Source organism: Drosophila guanche, unplaced genomic scaffold, assembly GCF_900245975.1.
Source record: "Drosophila guanche unplaced genomic scaffold, DGUA_6, whole genome shotgun sequence".
Classification (NCBI taxonomy): domain Eukaryota; kingdom Metazoa; phylum Arthropoda; class Insecta; order Diptera; family Drosophilidae; genus Drosophila; species Drosophila guanche.
Window position 1 is genome coordinate 1,612,972 of NW_022995753.1, and position 18,940 is coordinate 1,631,911.

The 18,940-nt window shown below is 37.2% G+C and overlaps 3 protein-coding genes across 6 annotated transcripts; 2 read left to right on the forward strand and 1 right to left on the reverse strand.

Annotated features, from left to right (window-relative positions):
- Window positions 1-783: 783 nt before the first annotated feature.
- LOC117588720 (ran-binding protein 16) lies at window positions 784-8,253 on the forward strand. 2 transcript variants are annotated; one of them, XM_034280173.1, is made up of 17 exons: window positions 787-1,066; window positions 2,271-2,666; window positions 2,722-2,951; window positions 3,144-3,243; window positions 3,307-3,522; window positions 3,873-4,019; window positions 4,083-4,762; window positions 4,830-5,122; window positions 5,195-5,348; window positions 5,409-5,814; window positions 5,888-6,026; window positions 6,096-6,173; window positions 6,238-6,299; window positions 6,832-6,971; window positions 7,266-7,385; window positions 7,889-7,959; window positions 8,125-8,253. In XM_034280173.1, exons 1-17 carry the CDS (start codon window positions 1,064-1,066, stop codon window positions 8,172-8,174), a joined length of 3,285 nt encoding a protein of 1,094 aa, XP_034136064.1. In that variant the 5' UTR covers window positions 787-1,063; the 3' UTR covers window positions 8,175-8,253. The 2 variants fall into 2 exon arrangements, with proteins under 2 accessions (XP_034136065.1, XP_034136064.1); XM_034280174.1 differs by lacking the exon at window positions 7,266-7,385 and having other exon boundaries at window positions 784-1,066.
- A 1,300-nt stretch (window positions 8,254-9,553) lies between these two features.
- LOC117588800 (gamma-aminobutyric acid receptor subunit beta-like) lies at window positions 9,554-13,674 on the forward strand. Of its 3 annotated transcripts, none has more exons than XM_034280316.1 (8): window positions 9,554-9,657; window positions 11,030-11,279; window positions 11,730-11,901; window positions 12,003-12,160; window positions 12,237-12,394; window positions 12,556-13,059; window positions 13,189-13,410; window positions 13,463-13,674. In XM_034280316.1, exons 2-8 carry the CDS (start codon window positions 11,197-11,199, stop codon window positions 13,636-13,638), a joined length of 1,473 nt encoding a protein of 490 aa, XP_034136207.1. In that variant the 5' UTR covers window positions 9,554-9,657; window positions 11,030-11,196; the 3' UTR covers window positions 13,639-13,674. The 3 variants fall into 3 exon arrangements, with proteins under 3 accessions (XP_034136207.1, XP_034136205.1, XP_034136206.1); XM_034280314.1 differs by having other exon boundaries at window positions 9,556-9,657; window positions 11,973-12,160; window positions 13,463-13,638; XM_034280315.1 differs by lacking the exon at window positions 9,554-9,657 and having other exon boundaries at window positions 11,197-11,279; window positions 11,973-12,160.
- Window positions 13,675-15,315: 1,641 nt separating this feature from the next.
- Window positions 15,316-17,942, reverse strand: LOC117588801 (beta-ureidopropionase). The gene is made up of 4 exons (XM_034280317.1): window positions 17,738-17,942; window positions 16,299-16,561; window positions 15,607-16,226; window positions 15,316-15,550 (listed from the first exon to the last, which is right to left on the reverse strand). The coding sequence occupies exons 1-4, from the start codon at window positions 17,839-17,841 to the stop codon at window positions 15,362-15,364; spliced, it is 1,176 nt and encodes a 391-aa protein (XP_034136208.1). The 5' UTR covers window positions 17,842-17,942; the 3' UTR covers window positions 15,316-15,361.
- Between the last annotated feature and the right edge of the window lie 998 nt (window positions 17,943-18,940).

Below are 18,940 nucleotides of genomic sequence, written 5' to 3' on the forward strand. Positions count from 1 at the left end.
AACGCAATCAGAAAACATTTTTAAACGATTTGGAAGACTGATCTCAGATATATTTACGAACTACATTATAGGGTTATAATGTTAAAATATTGTTTTTTAGAGTTCTGGAGCATTGAAATAAAGCCATTGATCTTAAAACCATAAAATGTTTTTACCGATTCAGTCTAAAGATAAGTTTTATTTATAAAATATAGATTTCTGCGAAAATTGATTGTTTTTCCAACTCTAATTATAAGTAATAATTATACCATCTGCACACTGAGCCTATCTTGGGGTATCGTCGGGAATATAACAAAGATGAGAAACAAGTTTTCACACTGGCTCCATCCACCATTCCTGAAAAACAGCTGAGCTCACATTTTCGTTCAGCGGAAAATTGGTTTATTTACAAATAAAAGTTTTGTGATCCTGCTGATGATGTGTTTTGTTCTTGTTTTTCTCATTTTCCTGTCAGTCCTTGGTTACCAAAGTTTCCAAACCAAATTTTCCTGAAAGAGTTGGTGCTTAGAAATGATAAATTGATAAATATGATAATTTATTTTTCGACGTCAGAACCGTTGTTAAGAATTTTCAAAAACATGTATTTTTGTTTAACCTCTTTTCAGAGGCAGCGGTTCTTATTTTCCCAAAAGTCAAGTAGCTTCAATCTGCTTTTAAAGAAGTTTGTCATTCTAAAAAGCTAATTCATGCAGCTAGAAATTTAATCGAGCTGGTCGTTTTTATATCGATGGGGATCGATAGTATCGAAAAAGCCGAGGAAGTTTTGCATCACTTTCCGTGCATGAAGAAGTCGATTTTCTTTCATTTATTTACATATCATTTTAAAGATATTCAACAGGCAGAGAGATAAAATATATACTCATTCGATCATTGCGTTATTGTATTTTTATTTTTTTAATTTTGCATTAGCAATGTTTACATTAAATGTGACACAGCGCGTGTAGTTTAAAAAGTGCCGGGTTGTGAAGCGTTTGTAATACTCACATAAATACAAACAAAACATTCAGCATATTTTTGCTCTTTTTTGTTATTAAAACAAAAGCGGCAACGAAGCTGTGTCGTTATGGTAAGTGGTCAATTTATTTCAATTCGTGTTAGTTGTATTTAATATGTATACCAATTCTTTATGTTATCTGTTATTAAATGCAAACAAAGAAATTACAAATTTGCAATTTTGTTTAGATGTAGATATGTATGTATGTAAATTACATAAATACATTGTATTTCAGATCGAAAATCGAGGGAATTATTTAACGTAATATTTGCGAAGTATTTTGCGCGTTTATGGCTAAAGCTCCGCTACTATTTTTGTGTGCAAATTCATATGGCTAGATGTACATCTTTACTTGTGTTCTAAAGTTTTGCTTTTGTTTTGTATAAAATATATATCAGAACCTTAAGAAATGAGAATCAGAACAAATCCTCTGCCAGAATATCATGTTTGTTACACTGTGCTACAAAATCGAACTTTTCTACACCGAGTTCTCCTGATATCTTGGGGTTCTATACAATGCATCTGGTATCAATTGTTCCTTTAAATGTTGTAGCTAACACTTGCCATTGGGCAAATATTCTATTGCCAAATTAAACATTTATAATTGATAAGTACTTAGTACTTAGTACGGCAGTTCTTCGGTTTTTTTAAAGCTCGACTAAATAACAAAATAAAAAATTTCGAAACAAGATTATATATTTAAAGAATTTTATAATACAATTCAGTCATAGTGGTTGCCTAGATCAAAGCATACACCCAAAGAAGAGCTAGAGTTTTCGATTTAGACTCTATATTATAAAAAGTAATGGAGTTATTGTTTCGGGAGACTTTATGTGTTCCAAGCACACGCAAAACACAAATATTGTCCTATTTTGCATATTTTGCAACCAGACTGCTGTGATCTCACACTGTTGCAAGTGTATTTCACTTCCGAATATTTAAATATATATAAAAACCCAAAAGCAGTTCATATCTGACAATTGAGAGAACCGGTATATACGAATCAATTGAAATGCACTGCAGATGACCCGAAGAGGATTGAATGGGAGAACTGTCAGCCGAAGACGTCTTCGGCTCTAGGAGATCTCTCGTTATTCCTTAACGAAAATATCTTAGATAAATCACTTCATAGTCAATATCTTTATTTAGAAAATTTTCCCCAAACTATTAATGCACTTATGTATGTATATATATTATCATTAATTTGAATTTGAAATTTGAAAATGATGTTTTAAACAGTATATATTTAAAAACATAAACATTTTTATTTTTATAGGAGATACAGCAACTTGAAGTACTGTGCAAGCAACTTTACGAAGCTACAGACGTTTGCATTCGTGGAGATGCAGAGAAAGCTCTTGCTTCATTTGTAAGTAGCCAAGATGCGCTACCCAAATGTCAACTTCTACTAGACAGAGCCGATTCTAGTTATGCACAGCTGCTTGCCGCGTCCACACTAACAAAACTAATACAGGGACTGACACTTGAGCAAAGAATCGACATTCGTAGCTATGCATTAAACTACTTGGCCACAAGGCCTAATCTGCAACATTTTGTTATTCAAGCCTTGGTTACACTTCTGGCCAAAATTACAAAATATGGTTGGTTCGATACTTACAAAGGCGAATTGATCTTTCAAAATCTACTAGAAGACGTAAAAAAGTTTTTACAGGTATGTTGCATTTTCATAATAACAAAGAATATATGATTGAAATTTCGGTCCTTAGGGTTCTGTGGAGCACTGCACAGTTGGCGTTCAAATATTATCACAGTTGGTATCTGAAATGAATTCTATTGTGGAGTTAGATGTACATATGTCCTTCTCAAAGAATCGAAAGGTAGCCACATCCTATCGTGACCAGCAACTTTACGACACATTTCTTTTGTCGTGCTCACTATTGATAACTGCACGTGATAACAGCAAGAACCTTAAATTTATGGATGAATCGCAGAAAGCGTAAGTTCTTATATCCGGTACTCGAAGAATTTAGGGATAAAAATCCATGTAACCTTAAACCCTTTGATTACCGGGCATAAAAATAGATGACTTGTTGATGAAAGTTTATCAAAATCTTCGGATAGCATTTTCTTATTAATCAATTGCAATTTTTGTCTGTTAATTTGTGGTTATTCTTTATGCTTATTTAAGGTTGATATCTCATGTGCTGCGACTGACGAAAAACTGTTTGAGCTTTGATTTTATTGGAAGTTCAACAGATGAATCTTCCGATGATATGAACAACGTTCAGGTATGTTCACAAATAAATCACAATTTAAAGAGTATTCGAAATAACGCTATATTTTTTAAATAGATTCCAACAGCCTGGCGTCCTGCGTTCCTGGATTTAAACACACTGAAACTGTTTTTTGATTTATACCAGATTCTTCCGAATGGTTTAGCTAGCTACTCCCTGTCTTGTTTGGTTCAAATGACATCAGTGCGTCGATCGCTTTTTAGTAATACTGAAAGAACGAAATTTCTCACACATCTGGTTGAAGGTGTAACAAATATTTTGACTAATTTGCACGTAAGTAATGATTCTGCCCTATTATATACTTTTGCATGGTAAGCGTTCATCCATCTGTCTGTTTGACGCCTCGTTCTCAGAGACGATAAGAGCAGTGGCTACCCCACACGCTCTCCAGCAACACGGGTTATGCTTGCTCACTCTCTCCCTCTTTCGCTCGCACATCCCGCCTCGTGCAGGTGTGCGGCAGACAGATGTGTAAAATGTAAAATTCGAAGAAAAATATAAGGTTACATATGTACATACATATACTGAATGACCAGCGGGTATAAAAGTAGAGTCGCGTCAACGCCAGCGACTCACAGCGTTCACTTTCGTGTTAAAAAATATGTATTTGGATTTATTTTCAGGGTTTAAGTGATCCAGATAACTACCACGAATTCTGCCGTTTGCTAGCTCGACTTAAATCCAATTATCAATTAGGCGAGCTAATTGCTGTTCCTTGTTATCCAGAAGCTATCGAATTAATAGCGAAATTTACTGTGCAGTCATTGCATGTAAGTATTGAAAAAGTGATGTACTTGATAAGAATAAGAATAAGAAATTTTTCGTTTCTGTAGTTGTGGCTTTTTGCACCAAACAGTGTGCACTACTTGCTAACACTTTGGCAACGTATGGTAGCATCCGTTCCATATGTAAAGTCTCCGGATCCGCATTTACTTGGTACATATACACCAGAAGTGATTAAAGCTTACATCGAGTCGCGCCTAGATGCTGTTCCTTTGATTGTACGGGACAATCTAGAGGATCCATTAGATGATTTATGTATGGTGCAGCAACAGCTAGAGCAACTGTCAGTTATTGAACGGTGCGAGTACAACAAGACTTGCAGTCTTCTTGTGCAGCATTTTGATCAAAAGGCACGTGAGTATGAAAATCTTGTACAGACGCCCAACGCCAATCCTATAGATATAACTGTGCATGAGCTTCAGTTAACTTGGTTGGTGTACATTATCGGGTCTGCCATTGTTGGTCGCCTTTCTGTACCGACTAGCGACGAGCAAGATACCATGGATGGAGAGCTCGTCATTAGAGTGCTACAACTAATGAGTCTGACAGATGCACGATTGCCTCAGGCTGGATGCGAAAAGCTCGAATTGGCCATGTTAAGCTTTTTGGACCAAGTTCGCAAAATGCATAGCAGCGAGCAAGCACAAAAAGCGAATGTATATAAGAGACTGACTGAAGTCTTTGGACTTAGCGATGAGCAAATGCTATTAAGCTTTATAAATCGTAAAATGTATGTATCTAAAATTAATTAATTGATTTATTGTTGTTCACTGGATAAACGTTTCTGGTATTTTCAGTATTACCAATTTAAAGTTTTGGGGACGTTCAGAACAGATTATTACTAAAACTCTGATGTTACTTTCGGATCTTTCTGTGCACTTTAATTCTGTGCGTAAGCTTGCACGCTTAGACGAAGTGCAATTCATGCTGACACACCACACAAGCGAACATTTCCCTTTCCTGGGAACAAACTCTTCGTTGAGTGAAATGCGATGTCGCACCATGTTTTACACATCTTTAGGCCGTTTGTTAATGTTTGATTTGGGAGAAGATGAAGAACGATTCTATAATTTTTTGACGCCGTTAACAAGTTAGTTAAAATCGGAACATGTAATTATCACACATTTACAATTTGTTTAATTCTGTTTTTATGTACTTATAGATCAATTTGAAACCCTTGGAACTGTGCTGATGGATGCTAATAGTTTTCCCAATGACGAGGCTAAGAAAGCAACTATTGGATTGGCCCGAGATCTTCGAGGGCTAGCACTGCCACTAAATGCTCGTATTCAGTATACCATGCTCTTTGAATGGCTGTTCGTATGAATATTGTTTATTAGTATTGCATTAATATTGACTATCATTTTTGATTACAGCTACTATACAGACTACTTGCCTATATTATTGCGTGCCGTTGACTTGTGGGCTCATGATCCTGCAGTTACCACACCCGTTCTCAAACTTTTCGCTGAGTTGGTACATTGTCGTACACAACGACTGGCTGGAAATGTATCCAGTCCTATGGGCATCCTCCTGTTTCGAGAGGCTTCTAAACTTATTTGTATATACGGGAATCGTATTTTACAATTAGAAGTTCCTCGTGATCGACTCTACCCAATGAAACTTAAAGGAATAGCAATTTGTTTTTTAATTTTAAAAAACTCACTTGGTGGGAACTATGTGAACTGTGGCGTATTCAAGTTGTATGGAGATGATACACTGGACAGCGTTCTTAACATTGTTGCTAAGCTAATACTTTCTATACAACAAAATGATTTACTTGTAAGTTCAATTCCATACCAAACAGTCAGCCACATTATTTGTAAATGTTGTCTCTCTCTTATTGCACTTGCAGGAATATCCAAAACTGTCTTCAGCATATTACAATTTATTAAATTGCCTTTCTCAAGACCACGTTACATATCTAGCCGGTTTGGAGCCACGTGCATTTGTGTACATATTGGAAAGCCTCACCAAGGGCCTCTCAGCGCTAGGTTTGCACCAAAAATATAAATAAATAAACATCTTAGCCATATTTAATATATGAAATATTTCAATTTCAGATTCAGCCATTTACATAAGCTGCTGCACAATTTTAGATAGTATTGTTTCGTACATATTTAAACAACTTCAGCTAAAGGGTAAAAATGATTTAAAATATTTACAATGATATAAGCAATAACGAAGTTTTCCATTATTCCTTAGTTTCCACATTCCCGAACAAAAAGCTTCGAAGTTTAACGCAGGAAAACGAAAAATTTCTTAAGGTATGCTTCCCGAATAGCACTTATCAAATTCTAATATTAAACATCGGTTGATTGATGTTTCGTATCAACAAAACAAAAAGACTAGTTTTTTTAAAACATATGTAACCCGGTACTCAAAAACTATAGCCAAAATGAACAAATTAATTTTAAGTGGCTAACCGACTCTTCCAGCGCTGCAGCGCATACTCTATCTCTCTCTATTCTCTCTATTGCGCACACACTCTTTCCCGTGCAGTGTAAGCCTTCAGGCTGAGATGTAAGAAGAGAGATGAATGACGAATAAAATATGATGCTCACAAATACGTACATATAATGAATGACTGAGTACTGGGTATGCAAGTAGAGTAGTGGCAACGGTAACAACTCACAACTTTCCCTCTTGTTTTTGTTTGTTTGTTGTTATTAGTTGAAGTTAAGCTACTACATTTTTAGCGTAGGCTCATTAATTTTAACTTTTAATTTATACCAAGTCCTCAGATTGCATAACAGACATATTTGTATTCAAATTTGTATTCCTTTCTTTGATTTTAAGGTCGTTGAGATGAACTCTGAATTGCTTCAGAGTATGATGTCTTCGTTGTTAAACAACGTTCTGACCGAGGATTGTCGAAATCAGTGGTCCATGTCTCGTCCATTGCTGGTACTAATATTACTTTACGAGGATTTTTATCGGTAAGAATATTTTGTTGTTTTTACGAATGTAAAAATGTAGGCCCCGGTCGAGGGGCCTACAGCGCATGATTACTTTGATTTTTTTAGTACACATGTACCAGTGTGCTGTCACTCCGTGTCGATCTATCTTGTTCGAATCCTGCCTTGGCTTGATCGGGCTTGATGCAGCGATCGGCAAAGCCCTTGGTGTTCAACGGTATTCGGCACCTGATCTTATACTTTCTTGCTTAGGCTTAAAGCTTATATTAACTTTTTCAAACTAATAATTTATCTATTTACATTTATTTCTTAAAGGTCCTTAAAAGAGAGCATTATCTGTGGGCAACCAGTTGAAAAACAACACACAATGGCTCAGTGGTTTGATGATTTAATGTTAGGAATCGAGCGCAATGTTTCCAGTAAAAATAAGGAGAAGTGAGTATATTAAACATATTTGTATTCCATTTATTTGAATTTATGCTATAGTTGCAAAAGGTTTTTCGACCCAAAAGGGTTTGGACCCGCTCTGATCTGATCTGATCAGCCAACTATATTTTAGTACGTTTTTAATATAAATCTTCCCCCAGAACCCTTAAAAAAATGGGTCAGGTACATTTTATAGCTGCATTCATCAGCTTTTCATAATTGCAGAGTGAAAAAGCTCTTTCTCTAATGAAAGTTTATCAAATTCTTCAGAAAATTCGTTCGGTGATTATGCTTGAATGATATAGATAAATAACTAAATTTACTTGAATAAGTTCATACCCAAACTTCGTAAAGAGATCTCTTGCAAACTGTTCCACTAGTTTTATTGAAACCAAACTGCACGGATCACCAGAGTCGCAAACTATATCCATAGAGATTCCCTGGGTTTATTGGATACACTACTTTATATTGGGCATACTGCAATATATTTTTCATATATCTTTTATTTTTAGGTTTACCCAAAACATATCTACATTTCGTCGGGACGTGGTTAACCTGCCAAAAACAATGGCATATTCAACAGGTATGTATTGAAATATTTTAGTTTATCCCTTTTAAATTTAGATAAAAGAATATACTAGGGGCCACTCGCAGGGTTTTTTCGCGGCTTACTGACCTGGCAAACCATTTTATGATTTGCTACATTATTACATAATTACTAATATTTAAATGTTTTTATTCTTTACAGATAACTCCTACCAAGCCTACACAGAAACAAACTACTCAATATCAGTTTAGATATTCGTTAACTACATTTATTCAAAAACAAAACCCTACTGTCATACACCAATTTTCGAAACATTAATGTTTGCAATCAGAAAGAAAAATGGTCTCACATAAGATTGAACTTGCGAATGAAAGCTTTATCAGAAAGGTCTAAAAACATCAAATTTAAATTACATGCGCCGAATAATTACCATTATATTTTTTGGATGATACAGAAATGTATTTAGTACAATGTACATATTTGTCGTAGATTGAATAAGAACTTTTATGGCTTATTTAATAAAGAGCAATGAGAATGGAGCGAGAGAAATTGTGGTGTATTCCCTTAATCTATTTTTAGAGTTGCTGCGGAGAGCGTGTCGTGTGAGCGAACTGAGGGGAAGGTGGCAAAACTATTGAGTCTGACGGAACAGGACAGTCAGCCAGAGCAGAGGAACGAACGGACTTTCTGATGGCATTTCGAGCACATTAACATTAAGTGACCCCGACCAACAATCGAAAATAATAGAATGACCTAAAAGGTTAAAAAAGAGGAGGAACGTTGTGAGACGCGTCGTAAAGGTCAGCTCGATTCCAAATTATACAAGGCTGTTGAACCTTTCGTAATGGTTGGTTGGTGGACATATTTTAGTCATTGGCCTACCAAATAACACCTTCTGTTAAATTGTCGGCAGCAGCTCACTAGATGGCAATATCATCCGTCTGCAAATTACCTTGGAAGCCTTTAGTGATAAAGGAGGTGAACTCTAAACGATTTGTGGTTGTTGATCTTCGCCTTACATAAATAAACATACACAATGTTAAATTCTTTGGAGGTTTATTACCAGTTTCGTAATGTTTTAAGTGTGTTATGGGTCTATTCAACCAAATAGCTGAATCAATAGTGTGCGATATCGAAACAGCTGGATGCATGCGCAGCGATATCTCGCTGAGAAATGTCACACGATCGGAGATTTACGATAAAGAAAATTTGTAGAGATTCAGTGTCACCTACTTATTAGGCGTAAAAAAACTCTAATAAAAATCTTTAAGTACTTCTATGTCACCCCTTCGCAATTAAATGGATTCGATATCTGGAATGCCAAATGGGAAATAATTGATTAGAAATTATGTTACCCAAGCTATTGGGCCGAATTCTTGAAATGGAATTCATCATAATAAATATTCAGTGATTTCTGTCACACCCTTGTACATATGCATCACTGCAAATGTTCGCCTTGCTATTAAGACAGACAACCCTTATACTGGCGGAAACACACATTTAAATGACATACACACACATATGTACATATATACAATTTTAACAAACTTGTCTGAAAAGAATGCGCAATCCGAGTCAAAACGAATGAAACGAGCTTACCCGAGCGGCTGGTGTACATGCATACCTGAACAGTGTTTTTCGATAGACACTTTGGACGACGCTCACGCGCAGCATCTCGCAAAACCTAAACGTATACAAAAACAGAAACGGAAACACGGGACACGGGAAGACAAGGTTTGACCGGGAATAAGCAATGCGAGTGTATGTTATGTGCGTGATTATTATGTTTCCTGCCTCGGGATATTCGTTCTAATGAATACAAATATTTTTGTAAACAATTATTTGCATGGTACTTGTAAATATGCACCAAATGTACATAGGTGCAACAAAGATGGAAATGGCCAGAGAGATGCAAATATTTGTATATGTACATATGCATATTTACTTGTTATTATGTGTCTGAAAGTTCACGCAACCAAAACGCTATTAAAATCCAATAAGTTTCCCTGATTTGAATGATTTAATGATTAAATGCCATCAATACAACGTCGACGTAGTCAAGCTTCTTGTGCCACATAATAAATTGCTCCATCTAAAAAGGATGTCGACAATGTAAACAAATCGGTATTCATTTAATCGATTCTTACACCCTTCACATTTGCTGAAATCTCAGCTGTGTTTTCTTAACAAATGCATTTTGTTAAGCCCTTTACAAAAGCAAAATATACATATAATGTTCAGCAAATGTTGTTTGCTGTTTTGTTGTTGCTTTGCCGCCATAAAAAATTATCATCTGCAATTAGTAGGATAAAGGTGCCGGTGTGGACAAGGTTTTGTTTTTGCATCATAGACAATTTCTTATTGTCCAAATATGAGTACTAATTAAAAGCTAATTTCAGAACTGGTGAAGTAGAAAATATGAAATGAAATCACTCCAAACAAAGAGAAACTTAAAGAGTCGTCATGTAAAGAGCTATACTGGTATAAAAAACAAAAAGATATGAGAGGTTTTTACTCATCGCAATCAGAAGCCCAGGGAAAGCATTTCCTGTGATATTAGGCAGTTTCTCAGGAAAATAGATGCATTAAAAATATAAAAAAGAACGGGTGTCTACGACTGGTACCATAATGTGTGTCATAGCGCGGCCTGACAGCCCTTTTTTCCAAGAGACCCAAATTGTCTTTATAATGCTTACAGCACCTACACCTACACCTTCACCCACACCATACATGTACATGGATATTTGTTTCATTGTCAGAACGATCAATAGCATCTAATTGGTCTCTACGCAAACGTGGGGGTGGTCAAAATATTTCCCCTAAATATTGTAATTTCTGCTTGCTTAGCTTAGTCTAGTTATGATTAGATCTAATTTTCCTCGAATATTAGCCTAACATCTATCTTTCCTGCATGCTCGCGACCGGTTCGGTTAATCGCGCCGCGCGTCATGCGGCAGCGCCCCTCGGTCGGTTGGGCGGGAGGAGGGCTGAGTTCTGCTAGGTTCCGCGCGTAACAGGCTTTGGCTTGGTGTCGCATGGGCCACTTGATGGTGCAGTCATTGCATATCAACGTCCAGAATAAAATATGTTTCCAATAATTTTACAGAAACAGAACATAACATTTGACAGTAATGCGTTAGCCCGTCATCCTTGGAGAACATCAGCTGATGAAGTCGCTTTTGCTATCACAATGAAAGCAGGCAGACTGGAGATGTCATCGCAATTAATGCTTTCAAGTTGAGACTTGTCAATGAAACCAGAAAAGCTGCCAATATGAATAGTTATACTCGACTCGATGTCTGCTCTGGCCTGATTTTCTTGATGCTCATACTTGGCGCAAAGTTGCAGCTTGCCCGGTAAGTTATTTTTATTGAGGCTGATGCTTGAATGACGAAGTTTTGTATACGTCGTTACAAAGTTTTTACTGGAAGTAAATGGCAAGCTGTACATAAATGTATATAATTTTGTTTATTTTGGAAAGTACCAGGCATCTCTGCCGTGTCATCCGGACACCTGGACCTCCAGTCTGACGCAATGGCAAGGGCGTGCTCCAGCGGAGTTCTAGGTGTCTCTTCCGTAGTCCGTTTGTCCGGTTGATGCTCATGGGTTACAAAATGCCTGGCTGGGTTGGGCCTACGTATGTTGCTGTTGCTTATCTGCTGTCGTGTTTAGATATGTAATAGTGAGGCAGTATGCAATCAACAATTTAGCATTTCTGTAATTGTCACCATTAATGTTGAATTGTAACCCCTACCAACGGTGGCTTGAACCTGGCATTTTACTTACATAAATGTTTGTATTTTTAGTTGCAAGCAAAATGATGTGCTTGCTGGGCGCCTTGAAAATGTTACACAGACGATATCGAAGATACTTCAGGGATACGATATCCGCCTCAGGCCTAATTTTGGAGGCGAGCCACTACACGTTGGAATGGATTTGACCATAGCAAGCTTCGACGCCATATCAGAAGTTAATATGGTAAATAAACTTGTAAATGCCTAACACAACTTTGAGTATAAAAAAACATATGTATTCTGTTTGATCATAAGGATTATACAATAACAATGTACTTGAATCAGTATTGGCGCGACGAGCGTCTGGCGTTCAATATTTACGGTCCGTATTATAACGGCGATTATAACGATGATGATGGAATCCATGATGTGCTGACTTTATCGGGTGATTTTGCCGAGAAAATATGGGTACCAGATACATTTTTCGCAAATGACAAAAACAGGTAAAATGCCTGTAGTTTTTAAACAATTGTTTGTTTGTATTGTTTGTATACATACATATAAAATCAATGTTCAAAGCTTTTTACACGACGTAACCGAGCGAAACAAGCTGGTGCGCCTTGCGGGCGATGGCGCTGTTACGTATGGTATGAGGTTTACCACAACCCTTGCCTGTATGATGGATTTGCATTATTATCCATTGGACTCACAGAACTGCACCGTGGAAATTGAGAGCTGTAAGTACAACTTTCACACCCTTCTTTTACATCTCGATTTCTGTAATGTTTTGTAAATTTGGTTACGCGACTCACAATGTTCCTTCTCGTTTTATCGATTAATTGATAAACAATTTATGTATAAAGCTTATAATGGTAAATATTCGAAATTGTACATGTAGATGGATATACTGTCAGCGATGTGGTCATGTACTGGAAGCCAACGCCTGTGCGAGGTGTGGAAGATGCAGAACTGCCTCAGTTCACTATTATTGGCTATGAAACAAATGATCGCAAAGAGCGGCTCGCCACTGGAGTATATCAGCGCCTTTCCCTGTCATTCAAATTGCAGCGAAACATTGGTTATTTTGTGTTTCAGACCTATCTTCCTAGCATACTAATCGTAATGCTTTCATGGGTTTCATTTTGGATTAACCACGAGGCCACAAGTGCAAGGGTCGCCTTGGGAATCACCACTGTGCTGACTATGACAACGATCAGTACTGGCGTTCGTAGTTCATTGCCTCGAATATCTTACGTAAAGGCTATTGACATCTATCTAGTTATGTGTTTTGTGTTCGTATTTGCCGCGCTTCTTGAATACGCGGCCGTCAACTATACCTACTGGGGCAAGCGAGCAAAAAAAAAGATTAAAAAATTCAAGGACTGTGATCGACAAAAGATAGGTATCTTTTCATTTTTTTAAATATTAAATTACAACAAAAAACGAGTACTATATTTTTCTGTAAGCGACCATCACCATTTTAAATTGTTTGCGTTAATACAATTTCTTTGACTGTAATCATTGGCCACAGGTAAGAGCGAAAGATCTCTAACGTGTTCAACGACTGAAGACATAATTGAGCTTCAAGACGTACGCATGAGTCCCATACCTTCATTACGGAAAGGTAATTATAATGCGACCCTTGGCTCCATCGGCACTGAGACCTTAAACTTGGCCAAGTTTCCGCCTAGTTTTCGAATCACCCGAAACTATGGCACTGGACGTAACCAACTGCGACATCGCTCACAGAGGGGTGAGCTACTTGAACTATTGATTTGCATTTAATTACTTAATTATGTATTTAGGAATCCCAACTAGACCTCGAATGTTGCATGCAATAAAAAGAAGCGCATCTGCCATCAAAGCCACTATACCGAAGATCAAAGACGTGAATATAATTGACAAGTACTCGAGGATGATATTTCCTATCAGTTTTCTTGCATTCAATCTTGGATATTGGCTATTTTACATATTGGAATAATAGAGTGTCTGCGATAACACTATGCTACCAAATCGACCTTTTTCCCGGCATTAATCCGGCGTTTTCTAATTGACTTTTAGGTGTGATTTACTACACAGTGCGACATTGAATCTTGTACATTTTTTTCTGCACAAGTCACAAATTAATTAGTTACAAACGCCAAAAATCTGTTTTATACATTTGGTGACTTTGTTTTTACTTTTACATTGCTTATATCCATTTGAATTTATGGATTACATTTAAATACACCCGGTACTCAAAGAGTTTAGGGTTATATTCGATATGTGGGCGAAGTATCTAACACATAGAAGGACAATTTTCCGACACTATAACGTAATTCTTGATCAGCATTAATGGCCAATTCGAAGTAGCCATGACTGTCGTTCCTGTTCCTTCTGTGCGAAACGCACATCGCTTGGACCACAAATATAATATAAAAAGTCTATCATCATAGCCCTAAGTCTTCGAGCATAAAAAGGACCAAACAACAGTTTAAAGTAGAATTTACATATCTTTAGGTATAGCCGTTGCATTGAAAATAATTGAAAAGGGAAGGAAAGGAAAGGTATATCAGCGCTTTAGATTTAGTCACCAGAACGCGTTTTCGATTTTAAAATGAGAAGGAATGTTGTGAGATGCGTTCGTTCACGACACAACTTTTATTTGTTAATGTGATTTAGCCACTGCAAATGAGTTTCATCGTTCTGGCCATAATAATAATCCAATCTTACCAACCTTGTATCTTCAAAATTGTGTATGTCACGGATTTTGGCCCTTTGTGGGGGACGGAAGGTGTCGGGGCGAGCAGTCTGGTTACTGTAGCTTTTATAGTTGCTGAGATTCAGGCGCTCATCAAGACGGACGGACAGACAGACATGGCTATATCAACTCGGCCTTTGATGCTGATCAATAATTCCTTCTTTGCGATACATAAGTACATCCACTTTCGAGCACAAATACCCCTTTATCTCTTTGAGTACCGGGTGTTAAAATATGTTGGGAGTATATTCTAAATTAGAAGTACATATGTATGTGGATATGATCCGATCAACCGGAAATAGCCACTAATTCTTTTCTTGTGTAAAGTTAATTCTTAAGGTTTCATTTTGTCGCAGCGTGTTTTGCTTCAAGTTAAAACCTTAATCGTAACCGTGAGTCTGGAGCCCTAAGTCTATTGGCCAATTTTGATTAATATTATTGTTTTATTGGCTATTCCATGGAGTAATCGGGTACTCTTGTTTTCAATGCATTCGCAGCTATTATTTAGAGCAGCCCCCGGCGGATATTTAAGAGCTATTTATGTGTTGAAAAAGTTATTACAATAAAAAAGGCAAAACCCCTTTGCGTACTTATGAAAATGTGCATTTTTAATTTGGTAATGGTTGCAGCATTCTGCATAAAATATTATGATAACTTTTACGCATTTGGTTTGTGACAATAGTTTCAGTGTGCAGAGAGCTGATCAAAAGTAGCACCGCCTGCCGATAGCCTTTAAAGGCAACGCCATTTAAATTGATTAAAGTATTATCTTATCTGCTCACATGTTTTCGCTACATCTGCTATCTATCTACGTAGATCGACATCACTTCTCACACCAACACGCCCTTTTAAGGATAAGATAAAATAAGATTTATGTTAATGTACATTCGTAATAATACGCTAAAGATAATGATAGACTTTTTATGTAAGGTTTTTTTTATATTTTGGACTTTATATGAACGTTTTAATTGCTTGGTTTTGAAGATTCTTTGATAATTTGGGGCTTGAAGTCTGGCTCCGATGCTTTTTTAAATGATTCTGCGTAAAGGGGAAGACGCTGCGTCATTCTGAAGCCCCAGAAGTCCTTAATCTGACGGCACAGGTTAAGATCAAGCTCAGTCACCAGCAGGCCATCCTTGTCTCGCGATAAACTCTGAAATGTTTGTTTGCATTAAGTCATAAAATTCATTTGTTTTTAATTTGACCTACCGGTGTCCTGGAACCGTCCGGCGCAGCAACATACGATGAACCGTAAAAGGGACCGAACTCTTTGTGCGCTTTGCCACCGTCTCCGGATGTGTACTCGTTGGGAAACGTTTCTGTGCCAACGCGGTTGATAGGAACGGTGAAGTAACTATTGGCAATGGCTGCATTCCGTGCCTCAATGCCCCACAGTGGCTCCGAAAGTCTACCGATTGTGGCAGAGGGATTGAACACAATCTCTGCGCCATTTAAACCGAACATCATCCAGTTCTGTGGATGATGTCGTCCATAACATATGTTGATAGCTATCTTTCCGAACTCTGTTTCGAACACCGGATGAAAGGTATCACCTTCCATGTAGTAGGTCGACTCATTGAAGTCTCCCACCCGGGGAATGTGGTTCTTACGATGCTTGCCCAAGTATTTTCCGTTGTTGGAGATAACCACGGCCGTATTCCAAATGGTCTCGCCATGTTCTACATCTCGTTCCAGGATTGAGTGAATAATTACCATATTGTAGGCTTTTGCCAGGTCAGCGAGCATCTTCGTCGTTGGACCATTCTCAGCCTCTTCGGCGAATTCACACCACGGAAACTTTTCCCGTGTGCAGAAAGCAAAGGGCATTGCTGCAAGAAGTTATCATGTTAGTCATGGAGAATTCTTGGAATAGCTTCTGATGAGAATATATGTATACTTACTCCATGCTTCTTGGGTACAAACAATATTACATCCAGCCGCCGCTGCTGCCTTAATCATTGTCTTCACCTTGTTCCAGATCGCCACGCGTTGGTCTTCAATGGATGCTGTGGTGGGCAATACAATTGAATTCTGAATAGCGCCGACTCGCACCAACCGTGGCTTCCGTATTTGTTCCTCTCGCGCCTTAAACCGATAGCCTTTAATTTCAAATCCATGCTTGTGTGCTATGTCTGTGGCATCATCGGGCAGATCAAGTATTTGGCTATGAGAACCAAACAGTGATGCATATTAGATGGAGGCAAGTCATTTAAATTTAATTTATTGGTAGGGCCAGCCTGGGCCCTTATCCTGATACCCTTTCAGATCAATTTTTTCTACGCTTGCCCACAGGATAATGATGAACCGGTAATATATTGAGCTGAAGGCCAATAATACAATTTAAAAAAAAGAAAGGGGGCCCGTTGTGAGGCTCGCCCAAAGTCGCGCCTCATCTTTTATGACCGGAACTCAGTCATTATCAGTTATAAATATGCGTGTAGATAATATGTATGTGACCTTATGATTAAAAAAAAATTTTGTTTACATTATTTAGCTAAATCTGTCAACTACAAAATTGTAGACGTAGCGGATTTTCGTGTTTTTGCGGATACATTTTTGATGAAGGGTCCTTTGAGGGTATTTTTTTTAGCGATTTTAGGAGCATATGCCAGTATATAAAAGTTTTACCAAAAGTTACATATATTTCAGTGCGTACCAATTAGTTTTTATGTAATGTAAAAGCTCTTAAGTAAACAGAATGTTGTTTTCGTCGCTTTGTTTATATATGGTAAACATCCATGTGTACAAACGCTCACATCTTGATACATATTAACATCAATATTTTTATGCTGGATCTATTATTAAGCATTTTTGTTCATATGTATATATATATTTGTTTATATATGTCGATATAGGTATGTACATGCATACATACGTACGGGGGTGGTCGTGTCGCAGACCGAATTCAAATTTGACAGGAATGTGAACCGTTGGAATGTTCGTAGCTGTATCTACCGGCTTTTTTCTAGAAGAACTGAGGAACTAAACCTGTACATATGAGACAAAACTACATATGTTTTCCAACATACGTAAAAGGTGTACCATATGATCACTTCAGGCTCAACTGGAAAGACAACTGGAGGCGTATACCTACATTATCTCTCGCTCTCACTGCATGCTTCTTTCATAAGGTTATCTCTCTCTTTGCAACTAATAAGAAAAGGTCGAATGTCATATGGCCATTTCACAAGGAAACGTATCAACGTGAAAAAGCTTGTGAGTTCCGGTAAACGCTTTTGATACATTCACTATCACCAAGGAATCGGAAACTTACTTTAAAACTTTAATATTTATCTAAGAAGTTGTGTACATTTTTATCAGTTCTTTATGATGTACTCACTCTTCTTCGAGACCATACAAAATTCGTTTGACCTCTTTTAGCTTATCAGTTGGTAAATACTCCTCCAAACATTCATTAAGATTCTTTAAATCAAAGTCCGTCATTTTTGCCGTTCACAGAAAATTAAATGTTCGTTCAATTATTCAATTTCCAAAGAGCTTTTTAAAAGCACCCTCCTTACTCCAGCGCACAAATTTAAATGCTACAGCGTTGATCACGGACGATCTTACGTTTTTCTAATGTACATAATATACATATATCCCACCAGGGTCGTGCCAAGGGGGGGTGAAGAAGGGCGAATTAGCCCGGGCCACCAAAATTTAGGGCCGCCGATTTGGACTTAACACTATACATTTTTTAATACAAAGGATGCTTGGGGCGCCGTTTTCCAACATATATTTTCCAAAAATATTCCTTGGCACGGCCCTGTATGCCACATATGAACATACATAAATACATACCTGCGTACGCATGTATTTTAGGCTGAACCAAAATTGTATCAGTTTGTTTTATTCCAATCGGATTTTCTGATTTCTTGTTATATATACATTTTTCACGAAAAAACCTGTCTGTTTTTTCAAATAACATCCAAACATTACATTTAGTTTACTTTGAACTTAGTTCATACTAACAACAAGATATTTTATACTATATTCTATGCTGCCTTTCTTTCCGTCCGTGTTGATGAGCGCCTAGATCTCAAAATCTATAAGAATGAAGAGATTAGTTTTCTGTTGCTACCCCCTAACCCATCCAGCGCTGTTTCGCTAGCTCATTTTTTTCTTTTTCCGGGAGGAACGAGGCGCGTCGACATTTTGAAACAAGTTTTATTGAGTGTTTTATCAGATGACATTATTCACACAACATTTTTTTGCTCTAGTGAACAATTATTTTCAAGCTAAAAATCTGTCTTAAGCCAGCAGCCCAACCACCTAGTTAAGTTAAAATTAAAGCGCGAATTCGAATTGTTCATCTAGGAAAACTAAAGCCAAAGGTGTGTTAAACTCTCTCCTCTACAAATTTTTGTTTCCTTTTCCTATGATACCGCAAATAATATATGAATAACCAACTTGTTTTGAGATCTCATAAGTCTAATGGATGAAATATATGGAATAGTTTTAGTTATTATTGTTTAACTGTTTTTCTACTTTGACGACTAAAAAATGGCTGTCGAACGACAAAATCCCATAACAAATTGTTTGT

Excerpts from the sequence above, each read along its gene's own strand:
- LOC117588720 (XM_034280173.1), top strand. Across the intron at positions 4,763-4,829 it reads AGCTTTATAAATCGTAAAAT|TATTACCAATTTAAAGTTTT; the intron begins GTATGTATCTAA and ends TGGTATTTTCAG. Across the intron at positions 5,123-5,194 it reads TTTTTTGACGCCGTTAACAA|ATCAATTTGAAACCCTTGGA; the intron begins GTTAGTTAAAAT and ends ATGTACTTATAG.
- LOC117588801 (XM_034280317.1), bottom strand. The coding sequence starts at position 17,841 with ATGACGGACTTTGATTTAAAGAATCTTAATGAATGTTTGGAGGAGTAT. Across the intron at positions 16,562-17,737 it reads TTGTATGGTCTCGAAGAAGA|CCAAATACTTGATCTGCCCG; the intron begins GTGAGTACATCA and ends TGGTTCTCATAG. Across the intron at positions 16,227-16,298 it reads TTGTACCCAAGAAGCATGGA|CAATGCCCTTTGCTTTCTGC; the intron begins GTAAGTATACAT and ends AACTTCTTGCAG.
- LOC117588800 (XM_034280314.1), top strand. The coding sequence starts at position 11,197 with ATGAATAGTTATACTCGACTCGATGTCTGCTCTGGCCTGATTTTCTTG. Across the intron at positions 11,280-11,729 it reads GCAAAGTTGCAGCTTGCCCG|TTGCAAGCAAAATGATGTGC; the intron begins GTAAGTTATTTT and ends TTGTATTTTTAG. Across the intron at positions 12,395-12,555 it reads CACCGTGGAAATTGAGAGCT|ATGGATATACTGTCAGCGAT; the intron begins GTAAGTACAACT and ends TTGTACATGTAG.